The sequence below is a fragment of the Vipera ursinii genome (assembly GCF_947247035.1).
Source record: "Vipera ursinii genome assembly, chromosome: 12".
Classification (NCBI taxonomy): domain Eukaryota; kingdom Metazoa; phylum Chordata; class Lepidosauria; order Squamata; family Viperidae; genus Vipera; species Vipera ursinii.
In genome coordinates, this window is record NC_139525.1 from 19,942,082 (window position 1) to 19,960,804 (window position 18,723).

The 18,723-nt window shown below is 51.1% G+C and overlaps 1 protein-coding gene across 1 annotated transcript in view; it reads left to right on the forward strand.

The window, feature by feature from the left end:
• Nucleotides 1-17,859: 17,859 nt before the first annotated feature.
• The window catches only part of MSN (moesin), a 95,631-nt gene continuing 94,767 nt past the window's right edge, over nt 17,860-18,723 (forward strand). The window contains exon 1 of the mRNA XM_083372329.1: nt 17,860-17,957. Coding sequence (XP_083228455.1) covers nt 17,946-17,957 — 12 coding nt within the window. The 5' untranslated portion in view covers nt 17,860-17,945. The remainder of the gene's footprint in view (nt 17,958-18,723) is intronic.

Here is an 18,723-nt window from a genome sequence, read left to right on the forward strand (position 1 = left end):
CGGGAGATGAAGCGTCGGAAACGAGGCCTAGAGAGCTGCTGGAGGTCCAGCCGATCCGAATCCGACCGATTGCGGTTAAGAACCTATATTAGGTCTTATCTCGCTGCGATGAGGGTGGCGAGGTGTAATTACTTCTCCACCCTCATCGCGTCCGCAGATAATCGCCCGGCCGCCCTGTTTAGGGTGACTCGCTCACTTCTTAATCAGGAGGTGAGGGGGGATCCCTTACAGGGTCGTGCCGAGGAGTTTGGTCAGCATCTGTCGGATAAAATCGCTCGGATTCGGACCGGTTTGGACTCCAGCTGGGCAGAGTCTGACGATCAGGACACGGGCGGTCTTGTCAATGTTATCTGGGAGGAGTTTGATTCTGTGACCCCTGATGAAGTGGACAGGATTATGGGGAGGCTGAGCTCCACCACATGTTTATTGGACCCGTGCCCTTCCTGGCTGGTTTATGCAGCTAGGGAGAGGACACGAGGCTGGTTCCAGGCGGTGATATCTGCTTCTTTGAGTGAGGGTAATTTCCCCACCGTCTTGAAGGAGGCGGTGGTGAGACCCCTCCTCAAGAAGCCTGCCTTGGACCCAGCTGTGTTGAACAACTTTCGTCCAGTCTCCAACCTTCGCTTTCTTGCGAAGGTTGTTGAGAGTGTGGTGGCGCATCAGCTCCCTCTGGTCCTGGATGAAGCGGATTATCTGGATCCGTACCAATCGGGTTTCAGGCCCGGGTACAGCACGGAGACGGCATTGGTCGCTCTGGTGAATGATCTCTGGAGGGCTCGGGATAAGGGATGTTCCTCTGTCCTAGTCCTATTAGACCTCTCAGCGGCTTTCGATACCATCGACCATGGTATCCTGCTGCGGCGTCTCAGGGGATTGGGAGTGGGAGGCACAGTTCTTCGGTGGTTCTCCTCCTATCTCCTGGGACGTTCGCAGTCGGTGTTGGCAGGGGGGCAGAGATCGGCCCCTAGGTCTCTCGTTTGTGGAGTTCCTCAGGGGTCGGTTCTCTCGCCTCTCCTGTTCAACATCTACATGAAACCGCTGGGTGAGATCATTCGTGGTTTTGGAGTTGGGTATCATCAATATGCTGATGATACCCAACTTTTTATTTCTACCCCAAACCACCCCAGTGATGCCCTCGCTGTGATGTCCCGTTGCCTGGAGGCGGTTCGGGTCTGGATGGGGAGGAACAGACTTCAACTCAACCCGGACAAGACTGAGTGGCTGTACATTCCGGCATCCCGGGACATTCAAAATGTTCCATCCCTTTCTATGGGGGGGTGAGCTGTTACCCCCCGTGGATAGGGCTCGCAACTTGGGAGTCCTCCTAGATTCACGACTTACCTTGGAAGATCATGTAGCAGCTGTGACTAGGGGGGCTTTCGCCCAGGTTCGCCTGGTGCGCCAGTTGCGGCCCTATCTGGACCGGGATGCCCTGTGTACGGTCACTCATGCGCTCGTGACCTCTCGCCTTGACTACTGTAATGCTCTCTACATGGGGCTTCCCTTGAAGACCACTCGGAGGCTCCAACTGGTACAGAATGCGGCCGCGAGAGTTGTCTTGGGAGTTTCCCGGTACTCCCATGTTACACCTTTGCTCCGCGAGCTACATTGGTTACCAGTTGTCTTCCGGGTGAGGTTCAAGGTCTTAGTGATGGTTTTTAAGTCCCTACATGGCATGGGTCCGGAATACCTCGGGGACCACCTGCTGCCGGCGTCAACTCCCCTCCGCCCTGTGCGTTCCCACAGAGAGGGCCTCCTCAGGGTGCCTCCAGTCAGAGAATGCCGGCTGGTGGCCCCCAGGGGGAGGGCCTTCTCTGTGGGCGCCCCGGCTTTGTGGAATCAACTGCCGGTGGAGCTCCGGATGGCACCGGATCTCCGCTCCTTCCGGCGCGGGTTAAAGACCCACCTGTTTGAACAAGCTGGCCTGGCCTGATGGGGAGTTAATTTGGGTTTTAAATATTTGTATATTTTATTGTTTTATCTTGGGCATTAATTTAATTCTATTTTAACTTTTGTAGTTTTGTATTTTTATCATATGCCCTGTTCACCGCCCTGAGTCCCTCGGGAGAAGGGCGGTATAAAAATTTAATAAAACTAAACTAAACTAAACATGAAACCATGCTCCCTCTGGTCCGCAGAAAAACCTCTCTCCCTGCAATGGGTCCCTGGTGCTCAAAAGGTTGGGGACCTCTGTCCTATCTGATATTTTAAGAACATTGTTCATAATAATATGTAGTCCAGAAAAGTTAAAAATTCCAGTAACTACTGAAAAACACTACGGATTCCTAAGATCAAAAGCAAGATGCGGATAAGAATCTGAGCCAGCTCTGAGATACTCACAGAGACATTTTCTGAATGAGGGTTGAAGGAGTACTACCTTGCAGGGAGGATCCCCCACTTCCCTCCAGTTATTTGTATGAATGGTGCTGCCACTAATTTGTGTACCTATGCTCACTTTAGGATTTCAGGATGAACACCAAAGAATGAGGAACACTAAAGGAAACACCAGGATAATAATGAACCCTGAAGAAACTTTATTAGGAAACTGTCCCCAAGTATACTCCAGGGGTCTGCTCTCAATCTGCTAGGTGAGTCCATGTGGCAATGAGGGTCTCCAGAAGTTGACTCACAAAGGGATTGGTTTGTTGGGCAAGTTTTATAGCCCCTTCGTCTCTCTCTTTTCCCCTCCACCCATAAAGTTTGGGCATTAGCAAGAAAGGTTAGATATTAATGACTATTGTTTGTCTACTGGGCACCTGCTACAACCAGAGGGAAATACCATCTGATTGAGGTTAGAGCAAAACTTTTGTTATCTCACAACTTACAAGAGCAAATAGGAAGAGCAGCTTGTCTAAGTAACCCTGATGTGTATTGAAAAATGTAGATTAATCACCATCAGATGGTTTGTTTCTGTAGCTCACACACACACACACACTATGGCAAGAAAATGACAACCTCCCCCCAAATGCTAAAGAAAACAGTGGGTAGGGGTTCTGATTCAGGGGATCCATTTTCCTGATCTAAGTACAGCCACCACCAGCCCCCTTTCCCCACTGTGACCTGAGAAGGTTGCTCAGCTGTGGGTTGGGCCCCAGCAAGGCACAAGCAATTTCCAGAGACTCACAGGATTTTTTAAAGCTGGTCAGGCTGGGGCAGGCACAGGAGTGTGGGGGAAGCTGGCTTCTCACTTTGCCTGTGCAGACCTGCAGGGGTTTGGGCAGGCAATGCAGTGTGTGAAGCCTGGAGGGTTTATGAGAAGCTGGCAAAGAGAACGTCACAGGCAGAATGGAAGCAAAAAGAGTTGGTTAAATCAAATGGATCTGTTGCCAGACTTTTATTTTTTGGTTAGCATTTAGTTGTTTCGTTCCAGACAGCAGGTGCTGTGACAGCTGCTTCCAGGCTCATTGATATTGTTTAACTGAAGAAACTCTGAGCATGCCATCCCTGCCAGATCAGATCAGCCAGAAGTGTTAGGGGAGACAGATAGTTCCTAAACTAACCAGGCCCTATGCTATGTGGTAGCAATTAACACCATTATCAGAAATGTATCTGGAACAAATGGACAACCAGTGCAGCTTGCGAAACAGAGCTGATACATGAGCTTACCAAGAGGCCCATGATGCTCCATTGTGGACCAGTTTAAGCTTCTGGGTAGTCTTCAAGGGCAGCCCCAAGTAGAGTGCATTGCAGTAATCAAGCTGAGAGGTGCCCAGGATATGAATAGTGGTCTGGAGGGTCCCTTGATCCTGTTCTGTTGGGACTGCACCTTCTAGAGACCTCACTTGGCCCGAGGCTGAGTTCTCAGTCCCAATCCATCTCAACAAGCAGCACAGAAAGTGACTGGAGCTGAACTGGGCATCTCTTAGGCATAATGAATGAGTTCCTCTGGGAACTCAAGACTGCAAGCATCGGCTCCCCTTGCTATTTTCACAGCAAAATCCCCAAGAGACTGGTTGGAATGAGGAGGATCTGGGTCAGTAGGCTGCATGGTTGAACCTGGGACCGCTTGGACTCAATCTACCACTTTTACCCTTCATCTTCACTGAAAAGAAAAAAAAAGGAACATCTTTATGAGAAACTGGCAACCTTCTAGAACTTGGGAACTGAGGCTGGTACTGTTAGGTTTTCACAAAGTCTGTTGTGGCTGACAGCAGCTGGCAACTCCCAGGTTATTTTTAGCTTTTTAAAAATAGATTTTGACAAAATGAATTGAAGCAAATTTTGGATGGAAAGAAGAACCAAGGATCTTCCATGAGGCTGCAGATTGTAGTGAATTGTGGCCATGTTGCATCCTCCCAAACTGACCACTGCAAGACAAAGCCCATTTTTATTTTTGCTGGGCCTTTTAAATTACCCATACCCACTGATTATGGAAACAATCTTTTGTAGAAGTTTGTGCTACAGATCCTGTTTGATTTCCCTCCCTCCCTCTCATGTTGGGACCCTTCCTTTAGCTAAGATCTCCTCCACCTCCTCTCTGCAATCCTGGGTTCCCTTTGCAGAGAACTTGAACTCTCAAGATGGCAGAAGCAGTTTGGCAAGCAGAGCTCAGTCCAGGAAAGCTTTTGTTGAGCATTTGGAAGCTACCGATCATTGGACATAGAAAGAATGGCTGCCTCTCCCAATGTTTAGCTATCCTGGAGCACAGCAGCAATTGCTAGTCTAACATCACTGCAAGAAAGAATATTTATAATGGCAGCAGAACGTGCAAGTTTTCACCAGAACTTTTCATAAGGCAGCCGCTGAGTATGGCTGTAATCTGGATCTTGGTACTGTTTACCTCCCAAGGCTGTCCCCCCCACAAGTGAAGATGTACAGAATGCTGCCCCTTTCAGACCAACAATTTAGAGAGGGTGTTGCCTCTCATGGTTGCTAGGCTCTCAATCTGCTGGACTAGGTTGGGCTTTTTTCAGGGACAGATGCCCCGGGGGGCTGGCCCAGTGAGATCCAAAAGTTGCTAGACCCCACCCACCACTTGGTTTGAAATTTGATGGAGACCCCAAGCAGTTCGGATTCTTCCTAGCCCATGTTCTAACTTACGTGCAAAAATATGGGCCGGAGAGTCCCACTGAAGGCACCAAAGGGAGAGCATCATCCTGGCACTGGAAGAAGCTGCAGCCCGTTGGATGGTGATACTCCACAATGCGAATACATCTGAACTGATGCTTCATGTACACGCTTCATCGGCAGTTTGAAGACCCCTTAGCTGACTGTAAAGCGAGGGACCACATCAACACCCTGTGGCAGGGCCACTGAGTGGTGGTGGAGTACACCAAGGAACTCCATGACCTGGTGTGCCAACTCAACGACTAGCCAAAGGACATCCTCATCAGTTGCTTCAAGGATGGATTGAACAATGACTTGTACAACACTTGCATCTCATGGGGAGCCCCTGCAACCCTCCGTGATTGGTACATCCTGGCTGAGGAAGTGGCAATTGACCAGGCATGCAACAGGCATCACTCAGCCTAGCCATTGAAAAAAATCACCCCTGGAAAAGAGGTGACAAAACTGCAAAATCTGCAGCCATGCTCCACTGCCTGCTTCAAATGTGGCTAGGAAGGGCACCAGACAGCAGAATGCAAGTCTGGCAACAAAGAAAACCACTCTTGGTCCTGCAGGAAAAGACATCAAGTCACTGCTGCAGGCTAGGGAAATAGCACTGAAGGAAGTGGAAGTTGTGTCCTGCCATTCGGAGAAAGGTTGCTGGCATTCTTCATGTTTTTGCTTTTGCTGTAACTGCTTGGGAATTAGGGAGAGGGATTGTCTTAAGAGACAAAGCCGACTTCTTCTTAGCTGATTACAGCCTGGTTCCAAGGCTGTTGTGCCCTGAGAGTGACCCGTTACCTACCCAGCACCTCAGCATTCTCAAAACAACCTTGCAATATCATATTGGCTGCCAGTGGACTGGTCAGGGGGGCTGGGTTGAGGAAACGGAAGAATTGCTTTGTGCTTTGCGCAGGACCTTCAGATACCATCTGATTTTTCCACATCCAGTTTCTCAGTAAAGATTCCTTTGATTCAAATCAATGGAGTTTTGTTTTCCTGAGGGACCAGCTCGGGCAGGTCCTTACAGCAGGATAAAAATCAAGTCAAATTAATCAATCAATATCCTGCATTTTTTCTACCAATTTCACTGAATGGGAGGAAAGAGATTGTTTTCAAAAGTTATTTCAAAGGCCAAGAGAACTTGTGTAGGGATCCCTGGAAGGGCCTCCCCTGACCCTGTCATCACCTTAAGCCTGGCAGGGGCTTCTTGGCTTTCTGCAAATCCATCCAGACTCTTCTTGGGTGAAGTGCAGCCAATCAAGGAGACCTCAAAATATAAATCAGGAAGACTCTTCACATCTGGGCCTCCCATCAATTCTTCCCTCCTTCAGCTGGAAGCTTTTTTGCCCAGCTTTCACCGGCTCGCCAGATGATCTACAGGCCAAGATAGAACTTTAGCATCAGTGTGGCAGTACTATATCTGAATCCAGGGAAAAGGTCTACATTGTCAGCATAGCTGGAAGGGAATTCTGCTGAATTTAATGGGCATGAGAAGATCTCGCCTGCCTCCCTCATTCGATGCCTGGCGTATGCACGGAGGGCCCCGATTGTGGGGTTCTCCCCTGCCGCTCTGCTTCCCTTCAGGAAGTTCTCCTTCAAGGCGGGATTTGCCCCTGACCCTTTGCCCCCGGCTTCCCTATTTCCTCTTTTTTTTATTGTTTATAGGATTTTCACAAAAATAAAACATAAAATAATAAAATTTAATTTAATAATTTAATTTAATTTAATAATTTAATTTGTATACCGCCCTTCTCCCGAAGGACTCAGGGCGGTGAACAGGGCAATACACAATAAAAATAGAATACAAAAATTAAAAAGCCATTAAACATTATGCCCATAAAATTAATACATATTAAAATTAAAACTATTTATAAAAACCCAACCCCATCCCGTCAGACCAGGCCAGCTTGTTCGAAAAAGAAAGTTTTGAGATCGCGCCGGAAGGAGCGAAGGTCGGGGGCCATCCGGAGCTCAACCGGTAAGCGGTTCCAGAGGTCTGGCGTGCCCACAGAGAACGCTCTCCCCCTGGGGGTCACCAATCGGCATTCTTTGAACGGCGGCACCCTGAGGAGGCCCTCTCTGTGGGAGCGCACTGGACGGAGGGAAGTTGACGCCGGCCACAGGTGTTGCCGTAGGTAATCCGGACCCATGCCATGAAGGGCTTTGTAAGTCATCACTAACACCTTGAACCTCACCTAGAGAGCAACTGGTAGCCAATGCACCTCGCGGAGCAAGGGTGTAACATGGGAGTATCGGGAAACTCCCAAGACAACTCGCGCGGCTGCATTCTGCACCAGTTGGAGTCTCCGGGTGGACCTCAAGGGCAGCCCCATGTAGAGAGCATTACAGTAGTCTAGACGAGAGGTCATGAGCGCATGAGTTACTGTGCACAAGGCATCCCGGTCTAGATAGGGCCGCAACTGGCACACCAGGCGAACCTGGGCAAAGGCCCCCCTAGTCACAGCTCCAATATGCTCTTCCAAAGAGAGCTGTGAATCTAGAAGGACCCCCAAGTTGCGGGCCCTATCTACGGGGGATAATAGCTCACCCCCCATGGCCAATGATGGAATAATCGGAATTTCCTGGGATGCCGGCACGAACAGCCACTCAGTCTTGTCAGGGTTAAGTCGAATCAAATCCGTACCGCTTCCAGGCAACGGGACATCACATCGAGGGCATCACTGGCTTGGTTCGGGGTGGAGAGAAAAAGCTGGGTATCATCGGCATATTGATGATACCTCACCCCAAAACCACGGATGATCTCACCCAGCGGCTTCATATAGATGTTGAACAGGAGGGGCGAGAGCACTGACCCCTGAGGCACCCCACAATTAAGGGGCCTAGGGGTTGACCTCTGCCCTCCTGTCAACACCGTCTGCGAGTGGCCAGAGAGGTAGGAGGAGAACCACCGTAAAACGGTGCCTCCCACTCCCAACCCCGCAAGACGTCGCAGCAAGATACCATGGTCGATGGTATCAAAAGCCGCTGAGAGATCTAAAAGGACCAGGACAGAGGAATAACCTCTATCTCGGGCCTGCCAGAGATCATTCACCAGTGCGACCAATGCCGTCTCCGTGCTGTACCCGGGCCTGAAACCTGATTGGTACGGATTCAGATACTCAGTTTCCTCCAGGACCAAGGGAGCTGCCGTGCCACCACGCTCTCAACAACCTTCGCAAGAAAGCGAAGGTTCGAGACAGGACGAAAGTTGTTTAAGATAGCTGGATCCAAGGCAGGTTTCTTGAGGAGGGGCCTTACCACCGCCTCCTTCAAGGCGGCAGGGAAGCACCCCTAACTCAAGGAAGCATTTATAACTGCCAGGAGCCAGCCTCACGTAACCTCCCGAGCCGCATAAACCAGCCAGGAGGGACATGGGTCCAACAAACACGTGGCGGCACTTAATTTCCCCATGATCCTGTCCATTTCATCCGGAGTCACAGGATCAAACTCTTCCCAAATATTATCGGCCAAGCCCGTCGTTTCCCCTTCGTCAGACACTGCCCAGTCGGAGTCCAAGCCAGCCCGAATCTGAGCGATTTTATCCACCAGATACTCACTAAACTCCTCAGCCCATCCCTGCAAGGGGTCCTCTCCTGTCCCCTGATTTAAAAGGGAACGGGTCACCCGGGCGGTTATCTGTGGATGCAATGAGGGTGGCGAAGTGAGCACGCTTCACGCTCCATTGCCACAAGATAAGATCTAGAAAAGGATCTTAACTGTGTTCGGTCAGACTCAGACCGACTGGACCTCCAAATGCTCTCTAGGCCCCTTCTCCGGCACTTCATCTCCCGCAGGTCCACGGAGAACCAAGGAGCGAGCCGGGATCTGCACCGGGTCAGAGGCTGCAAAGGCACAACACAGTCGAGAGCCTCCGAAGCTGCCCGTTGCCAGGCATCAACTAAGGTCTCGACCGGGCTGTGGGAAAGGAAGGAATAAGTCCAAGCGCCGTCTGGAACCTATCTGGGTCCATCAGGCACCTGGGGCGGAACCACCTGGTCGGTTCCGCCTCCCAGCAGCGGGGAGTGGCATGACGGAGGCTCAGCCGCAGGAGATAATGGTCTGTCCATGAAAGGGGTTGAGATGTTGGAGTAACCCCACCCAGACCATTAAACCACTGCCAAGATGAAAATGAGGTCAGGCGTGTTTCCCCCCTCATGAGTCGGACCCTGAATAATCTGGGTCAGGTCCATGGCTATCATGGAAGCCATGAACTCTTGGGCCACCCCCGACGCACCACCCAGGGAAGGCAGATTAAAATCTCCCAGAACCATAAGCCTGGGAAACTCAACCGCCAACCCTGAGAGAGCATCGAGTAGCCCGGGCAGGACTGTTGTCACGCAGCTGGGAGAAAGGTACGTGAGCAAAAGACCCAACTGGCCCCCAGGACCCCACCTCAGGAGAAGGGACTCACATCCGCCAATCTGTGGGGCAGTGGTCTCCCGCAGACAAAGGGCCTCCTTAATAACTGCCACCCCCCCACCCCTACCCTGAGCCCAAGGCTGGTGAAGCACACGGAAACCTGGTGGGCATAACTCAATCAAAGGGACTCCTCCCTCCGGGCCAGGTTTCAGTAATGCATGCCAGGTCTGCGCCTTCCTCCTCAATCAAATCCCGAATGAGGGGAGCCTTATTCACCACAGACCTGGCATTCAAATAAACCAGCCTGAGCTCCGGTACCTGTCCTCCCCCACCCCCGGAAAAGCAGGATGAGGCCAGAGGGTCGGAGCGCGCCACCGCTCGAAGATAGTGGGGGTGCGATCTCAAATTTCGATATGGCCCTCTGTTCATCCGTCTGCTACCATTCCCAATCACCATGGGGATCAATGTCCCCACCCCATTCCCTCAGGCCCCAGGACCCTCCCCCCCATCGCGGCGACCATTTACCAACCTGGATTGGGAAAGATCCAGCAAAGTCCCCCCAACTTTCTGCTGGAACTTACATCCCTCCCCCTCCCTAACCCGTTAAAAAGTTTACATAAAAAATCCCTAAGCCTCCTCTTTGTGCCATGCCACCTCTCGGGATCCCATGATCCTTCATTAAGGAATCGGTGGCACAAACCAGAGGGCCACACCTGGGAGAGGGGAGAATCTCTCAGGGCAAGCAAAGTGCCCACGAAATAGATCATCAATAGGAAGGAAAAAATAAAATAAGCTATGAGCAGGAGGGGACAAATTGGCTAAAATCAATACAACAGCCATTGATGATAAAATTACAGGGCTGGATAGTGACTCCTGAGCAAAGTCACCCTCTCACAGTGACAAAAAGATCTTCTGGCATCAGGGAATGTCACCATCCAGTTCCGAACAGGTCGCAGAGAGGGAGAAGAAAAGTCCAATGACTGGGAGGTAGTAATAGTCCATTTGTCGGTGGAGGCATCATGGTTCTAATAACGAGTAGATATAATCAAGTCTCTGGCTTCAGGTTCCAGGTCCGCCCAACCACAGCCGGGCCCTCCTGCCGCCAAACATCGTTAAGCCCCACCGCCAGTACCTCCAAAGCCACCCCGGATGGAAAATGGTAGCAATAAAGTTCAGACCAGTCATGCATCCCCATCTCCAGTTGAATTCACGACCGAAAGGCTGTAGCTAGCCACAGAATTTAAATATCGTCCAGGGAAATGGGTGGTCTCACCATGGTCCTCTTCTTCGGGCGGTATCACCGGCAGCCTCCATCCTCCAACAAGCAGCCCCGAAAGGGCCTTCACAGGGGAGGAAAAGCTCGTGGCCCCTCGGTTGGCATGTCTCCACCCCCGCGGAACTTCTACCAGAGGGGAAAGTCCACCAACCGACCGTCAGATTAAGCACTCGGCCATCCCAGGCCAATCGCCCCTCCGCCCGGGTCACAAATGGCCACGAGAAGATCGTCCTGGCCGCCACAGGCCCTGGGCGTCTCGCCGCCCGGATAGCACCTCGAGCGGGCCCCATAAGATGTTGCTGCAGTCATCATAGGCCAAAAAGCCTTGCCGAAGCATTCCAACTGCCGTGGGTCCGAATGGCCTCAAAAGGCGTCGCCGTGGTCGCCGCAGGTCCCAGGCACTCCGCCGCAGGCCACAGGCGCCCCACCACTCGGATCGGCCCGGCTACTTTAGGCCCAGGCTCCTCACCGCCCGACTCATCTTCGGTGGCCTCAGAAACGTCGCCGCCGCGGGTCAGGCCCAGCGCACCCGGACCGCCACACCGACATCTCCCGCGGCCCTAGCAAGTTGTTACGGCACCGGGAACTCCCGGTGCCCAGCCGAGGCCATGCAGCAAGCAACAGCCTCCTCAGGGCTCAGCCAGCCAGGACTCACCTGTCACTGCACGTTTTTTTTTGTTCGTCAGAAAAGTTCATTTCTAACTGTACATTTCCCCTGCTCTCTGCACCTGTTGTGATAACTTATCTGGTAACCATAGTGAATCCCATATGACTAGTTATGTTATGGTTTCAGTCTGTTTAGTGCGCATGTCTAGAAAAAGTTCCCAGAGTTATTTCTTTATTGTTTTATTCACTTTGCTGTTACTGTCTGTTACGTTAGGATGTAGTGAGCTAGCTCTCTTTATAATATATATTTAGTTTTTATATTTTTGTAAGTAAAAGGTATTTAGTAAGATTATGCGTCGTGTTTTTATTGCCTTCCTGCATGCACATCATGCATTCTCTGAAGCACGGTCCTTCGCCCTCTACAAAGGTGATTTTTACCTTGACTTTTTGGTAGCAGAGGATGGTTTGATTTATGTTTTTAGAGATGCATGTTTCTGCGGCTGTTATCAGTTAGTTAGTGCTAGTGAGGCAGCGGTGATTAACTGCTGAAACATGGCAGGAAGGAAGCCACGGCTGAAAAGGAGTCTGTCTGTTGGGCATCTCCCTTCAACTTTAAGAACTCCGATAGCTTCAGCCACACGCCTTGGAGAAGACGCACCTGCTCCTGTCGACGATGCAAGGTCAGTCACTCCTTTTTCTACTTTTCCAAGCTCCCTGGCAGCTGTTTTTGAAAATGTTCACACTCCAGGGGCTCAAGATGCATTTCAAAGGCTTGGAGTGAAACCTAAAGTTCAGCCGAAGACAATTTCTTCTGCTCCTTCAGGCCCCAAGCAAACTATGCGAGATAGGGCTATGCAAGGCTACTGTGAACAAATTGGGGTTTTTGAAAAGCGTTTGCAGCAGGCAAAGGAATATGTGTCAATGGTTCAGCAATATGAGAGAAATTATGAGCATGAACCGGCCATATTGCCACACCCACGAGAAGCCATATTGCCTCCTTCTTTCCCAAAGCCAAAGTCACACCCATCATTGAGTGTCATGCAAGATGAATGGGAACCGGAGGCTCCTATGTCACATGATTATGGGCTGTCCCAAAGGCCATACAGAGCCACAGTGATGCCTGAAGCAAATGTTATAGCACCATCTACTGGTGAAGCTGCACTAAGACATGAATTGGAGCCCTCACTCTCGCAACTGCCGTTATCTGAGGCTCCAGTCCCTGATGGTGCTAGGATTCCTGTTACTATTGCTTCTCCTGTTAATATTGCTTCTATGCAAGCCCCTCTACCTGGCAGAACACAGCCATATTTAACCCACATGCAATTGCCACCGGGTTCTTATATGCGAAGGCCAGTGTCATCTGCAGGTTATGCTAATGCACCAGCCCCAGCGCCAGCACCTCCTGTTGGCCAGGGTGGAATAGCAGCTCAAAGACAGTCACAGCCAGCACCAAGACTACCGGCAGCTTCAATGCAACTGCCGCATGTCCAGGAACAGACGCCACTGGTGCCCCCTGCAGGTTATGGACGGATTGCACAACCTGCACAGCCAGTACCTCAATTGTATATTCCTCATCAAACACCTTCCATTGTACCACTGGCTGTACAGGGCATGGGTCAGTGAGGTTGGACTTTTGCTACGCAGAGAAGGTACTCACATGATGGTGTTTAATCCTCCTGCCCAGCCATGGACTCCTGACATATGGGACTTGGATAATAGAGCATGCACAACATTATTGATGTCAATGGACACTGAATTGCAGCTCACGTTTTCACAAGATGCAACTGCCTAACAAATTTGGACTCAGTTAGAGACATGTTATCGGCCTACATCAATTGAGTCTACATGTTTACTTTTGTCTGAGTTCCATGGTTCCAGATTAAAACCTGGTGAACATATTGGAGCACATTTGACTAAAATGAAAGGTATTAGAAAAGAACTGGGTGAAAAAGGCTATCCTATTGATGATTTTCAAATGATCAGCATTATCATCAATTCTTTGAATCATGAGTGGAAAGATGCTATTTCCAAGATTAATCAAGTGCCTATTGCTCAACGCACAGTGGATCATGTATGCAGGATTTTAGCCGAAGAAGAGGCACTTATGCAAGCTGTGCCACATTTAAGGGAACCACCTGCATCAAGAGCTTCAGTGAGGCGTGCCTTCCGTGGAAGGACCTACGTTCCAAGGATGCCAAGATGCTACATCTGCAATCGTGTGGGACATGCCACCCGGGATTGTCCCCAACGAGTTCCAGCGCCCGTCACATACCAGCCCAGAGGAACAGATTCCAGAGGAGGCAGAGGTAGAGGTCGTGGTTCCAGGCATGATCCACAAGCTCCACTTGTCACATTGGTTGTGACCAACGATCCACAGCCTCAACCAGAGTATGACAGACGACTTCTTTGGACTTTGGACAGCGGAGCAGCATTACATGTTACCTACAGAAAAGAGCTTTACACAGAGATGCACGAGCCTGAACCTGAACTTCGTGAACTTTACTCTTTTTCCAATCATCCTGTTCAGGTCATGGGAAAAGGAACTGTTTATATTGAAGAGCTCGGTGCTCTCATTCCAAATGTTTACTACGTTCCGTCTGCCAGTAGTAATTTGCTTAGTCAGAGTCATTTGTCTAGGTTTTCTCATTTTCAGGTCCACCATCTTGAAAAAGCAAGTTATATAGTCAAAGACGGAGATATTGTTGCTGAAACCATGTTGATTGGTGGTGTTTATTACTTAAAACCAAAGCCTAAGCAGCAAGAGCAGGCAAGTATACACGTTCCAAAATGCACAGGCCCAGAGAGAGATCCTGTTGCTACTCCAAAGGTTCCTAATAATGATAAAAATACAAAAAAGACACAGGTTGCTCACAGCAAGCCTGGGGTTCCTAATAAAAATGCTAATGTTGAGAATTCACTAACAGGTAAACCTTTGCATTCCAGGTGTATCCATAAGTGGCACAGAAGATTGGGTCATGCCAGTTTCCGTGTTCTGAAGAAGATGCCAGAGTTCGCAAGAGGTTTGGATCTAAAGGGGTGTAAGGTGTTCCTGGACTGTGCTGTCTGCAAGAAAGCCAAATCCAAGGCAGCAGCAATTCCAAAACGCGCTACACGCCTGTCAACACGCATTTTTGATTTGGTACACACTGACATAGTTGGTCCTTTTGCACCAACACTTGGTGGTAAAAGATATTTCTTGACAATCGTTGATAATTATTCTAGATATGGATATGTATATCCTATGAAAGAAAAATCTGAGACCTTTCAGATCTTTAAAGACTTTGCTAGTCTTGTCTATACCCAATTCGAGGTCAACATTGCCAGAATACAGAGTGATCGTGGTGCTGAATTCATGTCCCAGCGTTTCCAGGACTGGATGCGTGAGAATGGGATAGTACATCAGACATCTGCTCCTTATACGCCAGCTGAAAATGGGGTGGCAGAACGCAGAAATGGGGTTCTGCAAACCATGATGCGTTGCCTTCTTGAAGATGCTAACCTCAGTCTTCCATACTGGGGTGAAGCTATCAAATATGCTAACCATATCATCAACCGTACTTGGAGTAGTGTGATAAATCAGACCCCTTATTTCATGTTGTATGGACACAAGCCTGATCTCTCACATCTCCATGTTTTTGGTTCCTATGCTATGGTCAATATTCCTTTAGCCCAAAGAAAGAAAAGGGGTCCTGCATCAAAAAGGATGAGATTTATGGGCATTGATGATAATTCAAAATGGAGCAAATACATTGACTCTCATCATGTTATTGTGGTTTCACAATCTGCTACTTTTGAGGAAGATGCTGACTGGTCCAGGATTCATTCTAACGATCCTGGAGTTTATTTTCCTAGAGATGATGTTGCTGATGCCACACAACCTGATGATCAAGATTCACAGGAGAATGTTCCTTCCACGAGTTCTTCTCAACCTACTGTTCCGTCTTCGCAAGCTGCCGATGTTGCTGCTGGTGACAATGAAGACGAGGACGACACGGAAGAAGAATGGACGGTTGGCCCGAGACGTTCCAAGAGGACCACAAAGGGAATCCCTCCAAAACGGTATTCGTGGCAAGTAACAAAAACACCTGTACCTTTGATTTGTAATGTTACACTTCCACCTGAGAAGTTCACACAGATCAAACATCTTCCTGAATCAGAACAAGATAAATGGTTTGAGGCAATGCAGGCTGAAATGGACAGTCTAAAGAAACTTCAAGTGTTTATGCCTGCAAGCCCTCCAGCAAACAAGAAAGTTATTGGTACTCGATGGGTCTACAGGATCAAAAAGAAGCCGAATGGTGAGTCATTGTATAGTCCTCAGGATAACGTTGAGCGAAACCCTGGGCTACCAGTCTGGCCTTGTACAACGACTGCATTCTCCCACATTCTCTAGCTCAGCCGCGGACCGCGGCCATCTTATCTGGAGGTAAATATATATATATATATATACTGTATAGCCAGACCCTCTGGTAGCAACCAATTGGATTGAACCCATGTTTGCTGCCCAAAGTTGACCAATTGCAGGACCGGAGACGTCCTGTCTGGGTTGCTGGAGAACCGTTAGTTCTCCAGCAATGCACGTGGTGATATTCCAAAAGCCCAGTACATAACACCCCTTCCTCCTAAGATCAGGCTATAATACCCTTGACAATAGTCAAGGCTTATCAAACACTCCCAACACCCCAAATACTAAAATAATACTAAACAATAATAAATGTGATGCTTTGTTAAGCCAAGGTAGTTAGAAAGACATTACGCGACCTTTACAGACGTGCCTTGAAGAATGGACTACAAAGAGATTAAAGAATAACTTGTCAATGCAGTATAACTACAAAGAGATAAAACAACATCTCAATGAACATGCTTGCCAGCAGTTACAATTTACCCCCAATTTCTGTAGGTAGTGGTACAATGTCATACATTACACATCACTTTATTTTACAACATAGTCTGTAAGATATGCTAGGGGTTTGTATGGTCTGGACAAACGCCTTGGAGTTCCAGTCACTTTGTGGTCTACCAGCTTACCCGATGGGCTGGGTAGACCCATGTCCCCTTGTGCTCCAGTGTCCAGGGGAGTTGAATTGCTCTGGCTGGCCTCTCCAGGTTGGCCCACACCAGAGTGACTGTTTAGCAGAGTAGGCACAGCGGTCACTGAGATTCGGCTGGTTCGCCTACGCTAAATCAAGTTTAGCAAAAATGGTTCCCCCTTGCAAAGAGGCTAGAATATGGCTATCGGGACCAGGTATGCATGTTGATTTAAGGCTTTATTTAATGTGCATTTGTAGTCTGCGCAAATGCGAACCTCCCCGTTGGGCTTTAGTGGGGTGACAATAGGAGTTTCCCACTCCCCCCCCATCAACAGGCTGTAATACACTCTGCTCTACTAATTTATCGATTTCAGAATCGATTTTGTGTTTTAAGGCGAAAGGAACTCTGCGAGGCTTAACCCTTATCGGTACAACGTTAGGATCTAATTTAAAGGAAATTGGTAACCCAGTATAAGTTCCCAGTTTTGACTCGAAAACATCCGCGAATTCCTCACAAACAGCCTTGAGGTCTGCTGTCTGTGTCCGGTTAATGCCTGTTATTTGAATGCCCAAAGCCTCAAACCAATCAAGTCCTATAAGACTTGTTCTTTGGCTCTCTACTACTATGACATCCAGGTGCCCCAAAAACCCTTTAAATTTCACCAATAAGGTGGCTTCACCCTTAACTTTAACCTGAGCATTCTGAAAAACTGTTAAAATAATATCTGAGGGTCTTCGTTTAGCCCACTGCACACAAGGTTGAATGTGTCATGTGAGATGATTGAGATCACTGAGCCAGAGTCCAATTCCATTTTGCATGGAATTCCTTGTAGCTCTACTGAGAGCTGAAGTTTAGGCTTAAGGGGACGATGAGCCCCGGTGCGACAAACGCTTCTCCGGCTCTTGAAGAACCCCACACTGACTGGACCCAAGACCCCAGTACCTTTCCTAGTTGGTTCTTCTGACTGGTGTTTGGGTGGCCTGTCTCTCTGGCGAGCTCTGCACACCACCACGATGTGGCCGGTCCTTCTGCAAGCTCTTTGAAAGAATTCTTTCAAAGGGTCGTCTTTCAACAGCTGATTTAGAGGCCTCCAGTTCAGTGGCCCCTCGTTGGTTGTGCTGATCTGGGGCTGGGGTGAGGACGTGGGTTGGAGGGTTGCTGCACTGCCCGGGGGTTGACACTGGGGTTGCCTTTCACACGACCAAGGGCCGGTCTTCGCTTCAAAAAAGCAGGAAGACGGGGCCAGCCCGCCCGCCCACCAGGGAGAAAAGCGGCAGAGCAAAACCAGCGCGCCTCCATCTTCTGTTGGCCGCGCACGAGATGCTCCCGGGCCTCTCCCTGCCGGGGCTGCCGGAGCGCCCGCTACCCCTCTCCGGGCGTGCGCCGGGCGGCCTTCGCCGAGGGGGCGCCAGGCCGGGGAAGCCCCGAGGCGGGGAGGGCAAGGCCCGCCCGAGAAGGGCGGGAGAGTGGCAGGCGCGTCGGGGCGGGGGCTCCAGAGCGCCGGCCCCGAATAAAGGCGGCGCGCTTGGCCGAAGCTCTTAGCCTGCCGACGAGTCGCTCCTGCCGCCCAGCGAAGCTCCCAGCCGAGACGCCTGCAGCCCCGGACGCCCAGACCGCCGGCACGATGCCGAAAACGGTACGCGGGGCCGGGGAGGGGAGGGCGCGGGCTGGAGGCGCCTCTTCTGCTTCGGCGGCGCCTCGCGACCCTTCCCCGGTGCGCGCGGGGGCGGAAGGGCGTCTGGGGAGGGTGGGGAGCGCCCACGGAGGCCTCCCCTCCTACCGGCCGCGGACCTTCACTGCGCCGCCCCTCCCGCCGTCGCCCTGACCGTGAACGGGGGCCTTGTGCGCGGGAAGGGGCCGAGCCCAGCGCTCCTGGCGGGCGTCCCGCGGTCCCTCCGCACACGCGCTCGACGCTTCCGCCCACGCCCGCTTGGGAGCTGGGGCGCCCCTCGGCCTGGAAGCCAGGCGGGGCCGTCCCTGGCGGCGCTACTGGCAGCCTCGCCCGCTGTGCCAGGCGGAGAACGCTCGGCGCGGCGGAAACTCCCGCGGGAGGCCCGGCCGCGCGGGGCGAGGCAGCCGGGGCCGAGGCGGCACTGGGCGGGGCTCGCCCGTTGATCTCAGGGCCGGCCGTGGCCCTCGGGTCGGGGATCCGGGCTGCCATCGGGCGAGAAGGGAGGCGCGGTGGGTGCGGCCGGGGGGGGGGGGCGCGGCAGCTTTCCCGCAGACCCGCCTTCCTCCTCCTCGGCGTCTTCGGGGAAGTCCCCGGGGGCCGCGTGGCCGGGGCGGGGTGCGCGCCGGTGGCTGGGCGGGAACCGCCGTGCTTGGGTGACGAATCGGCAGCGGCCGGGCCGGGCCGCGGGTTGCCGGTGTTGCGCCTGTGGGAAAGCGGGCCTGGCTCCCTC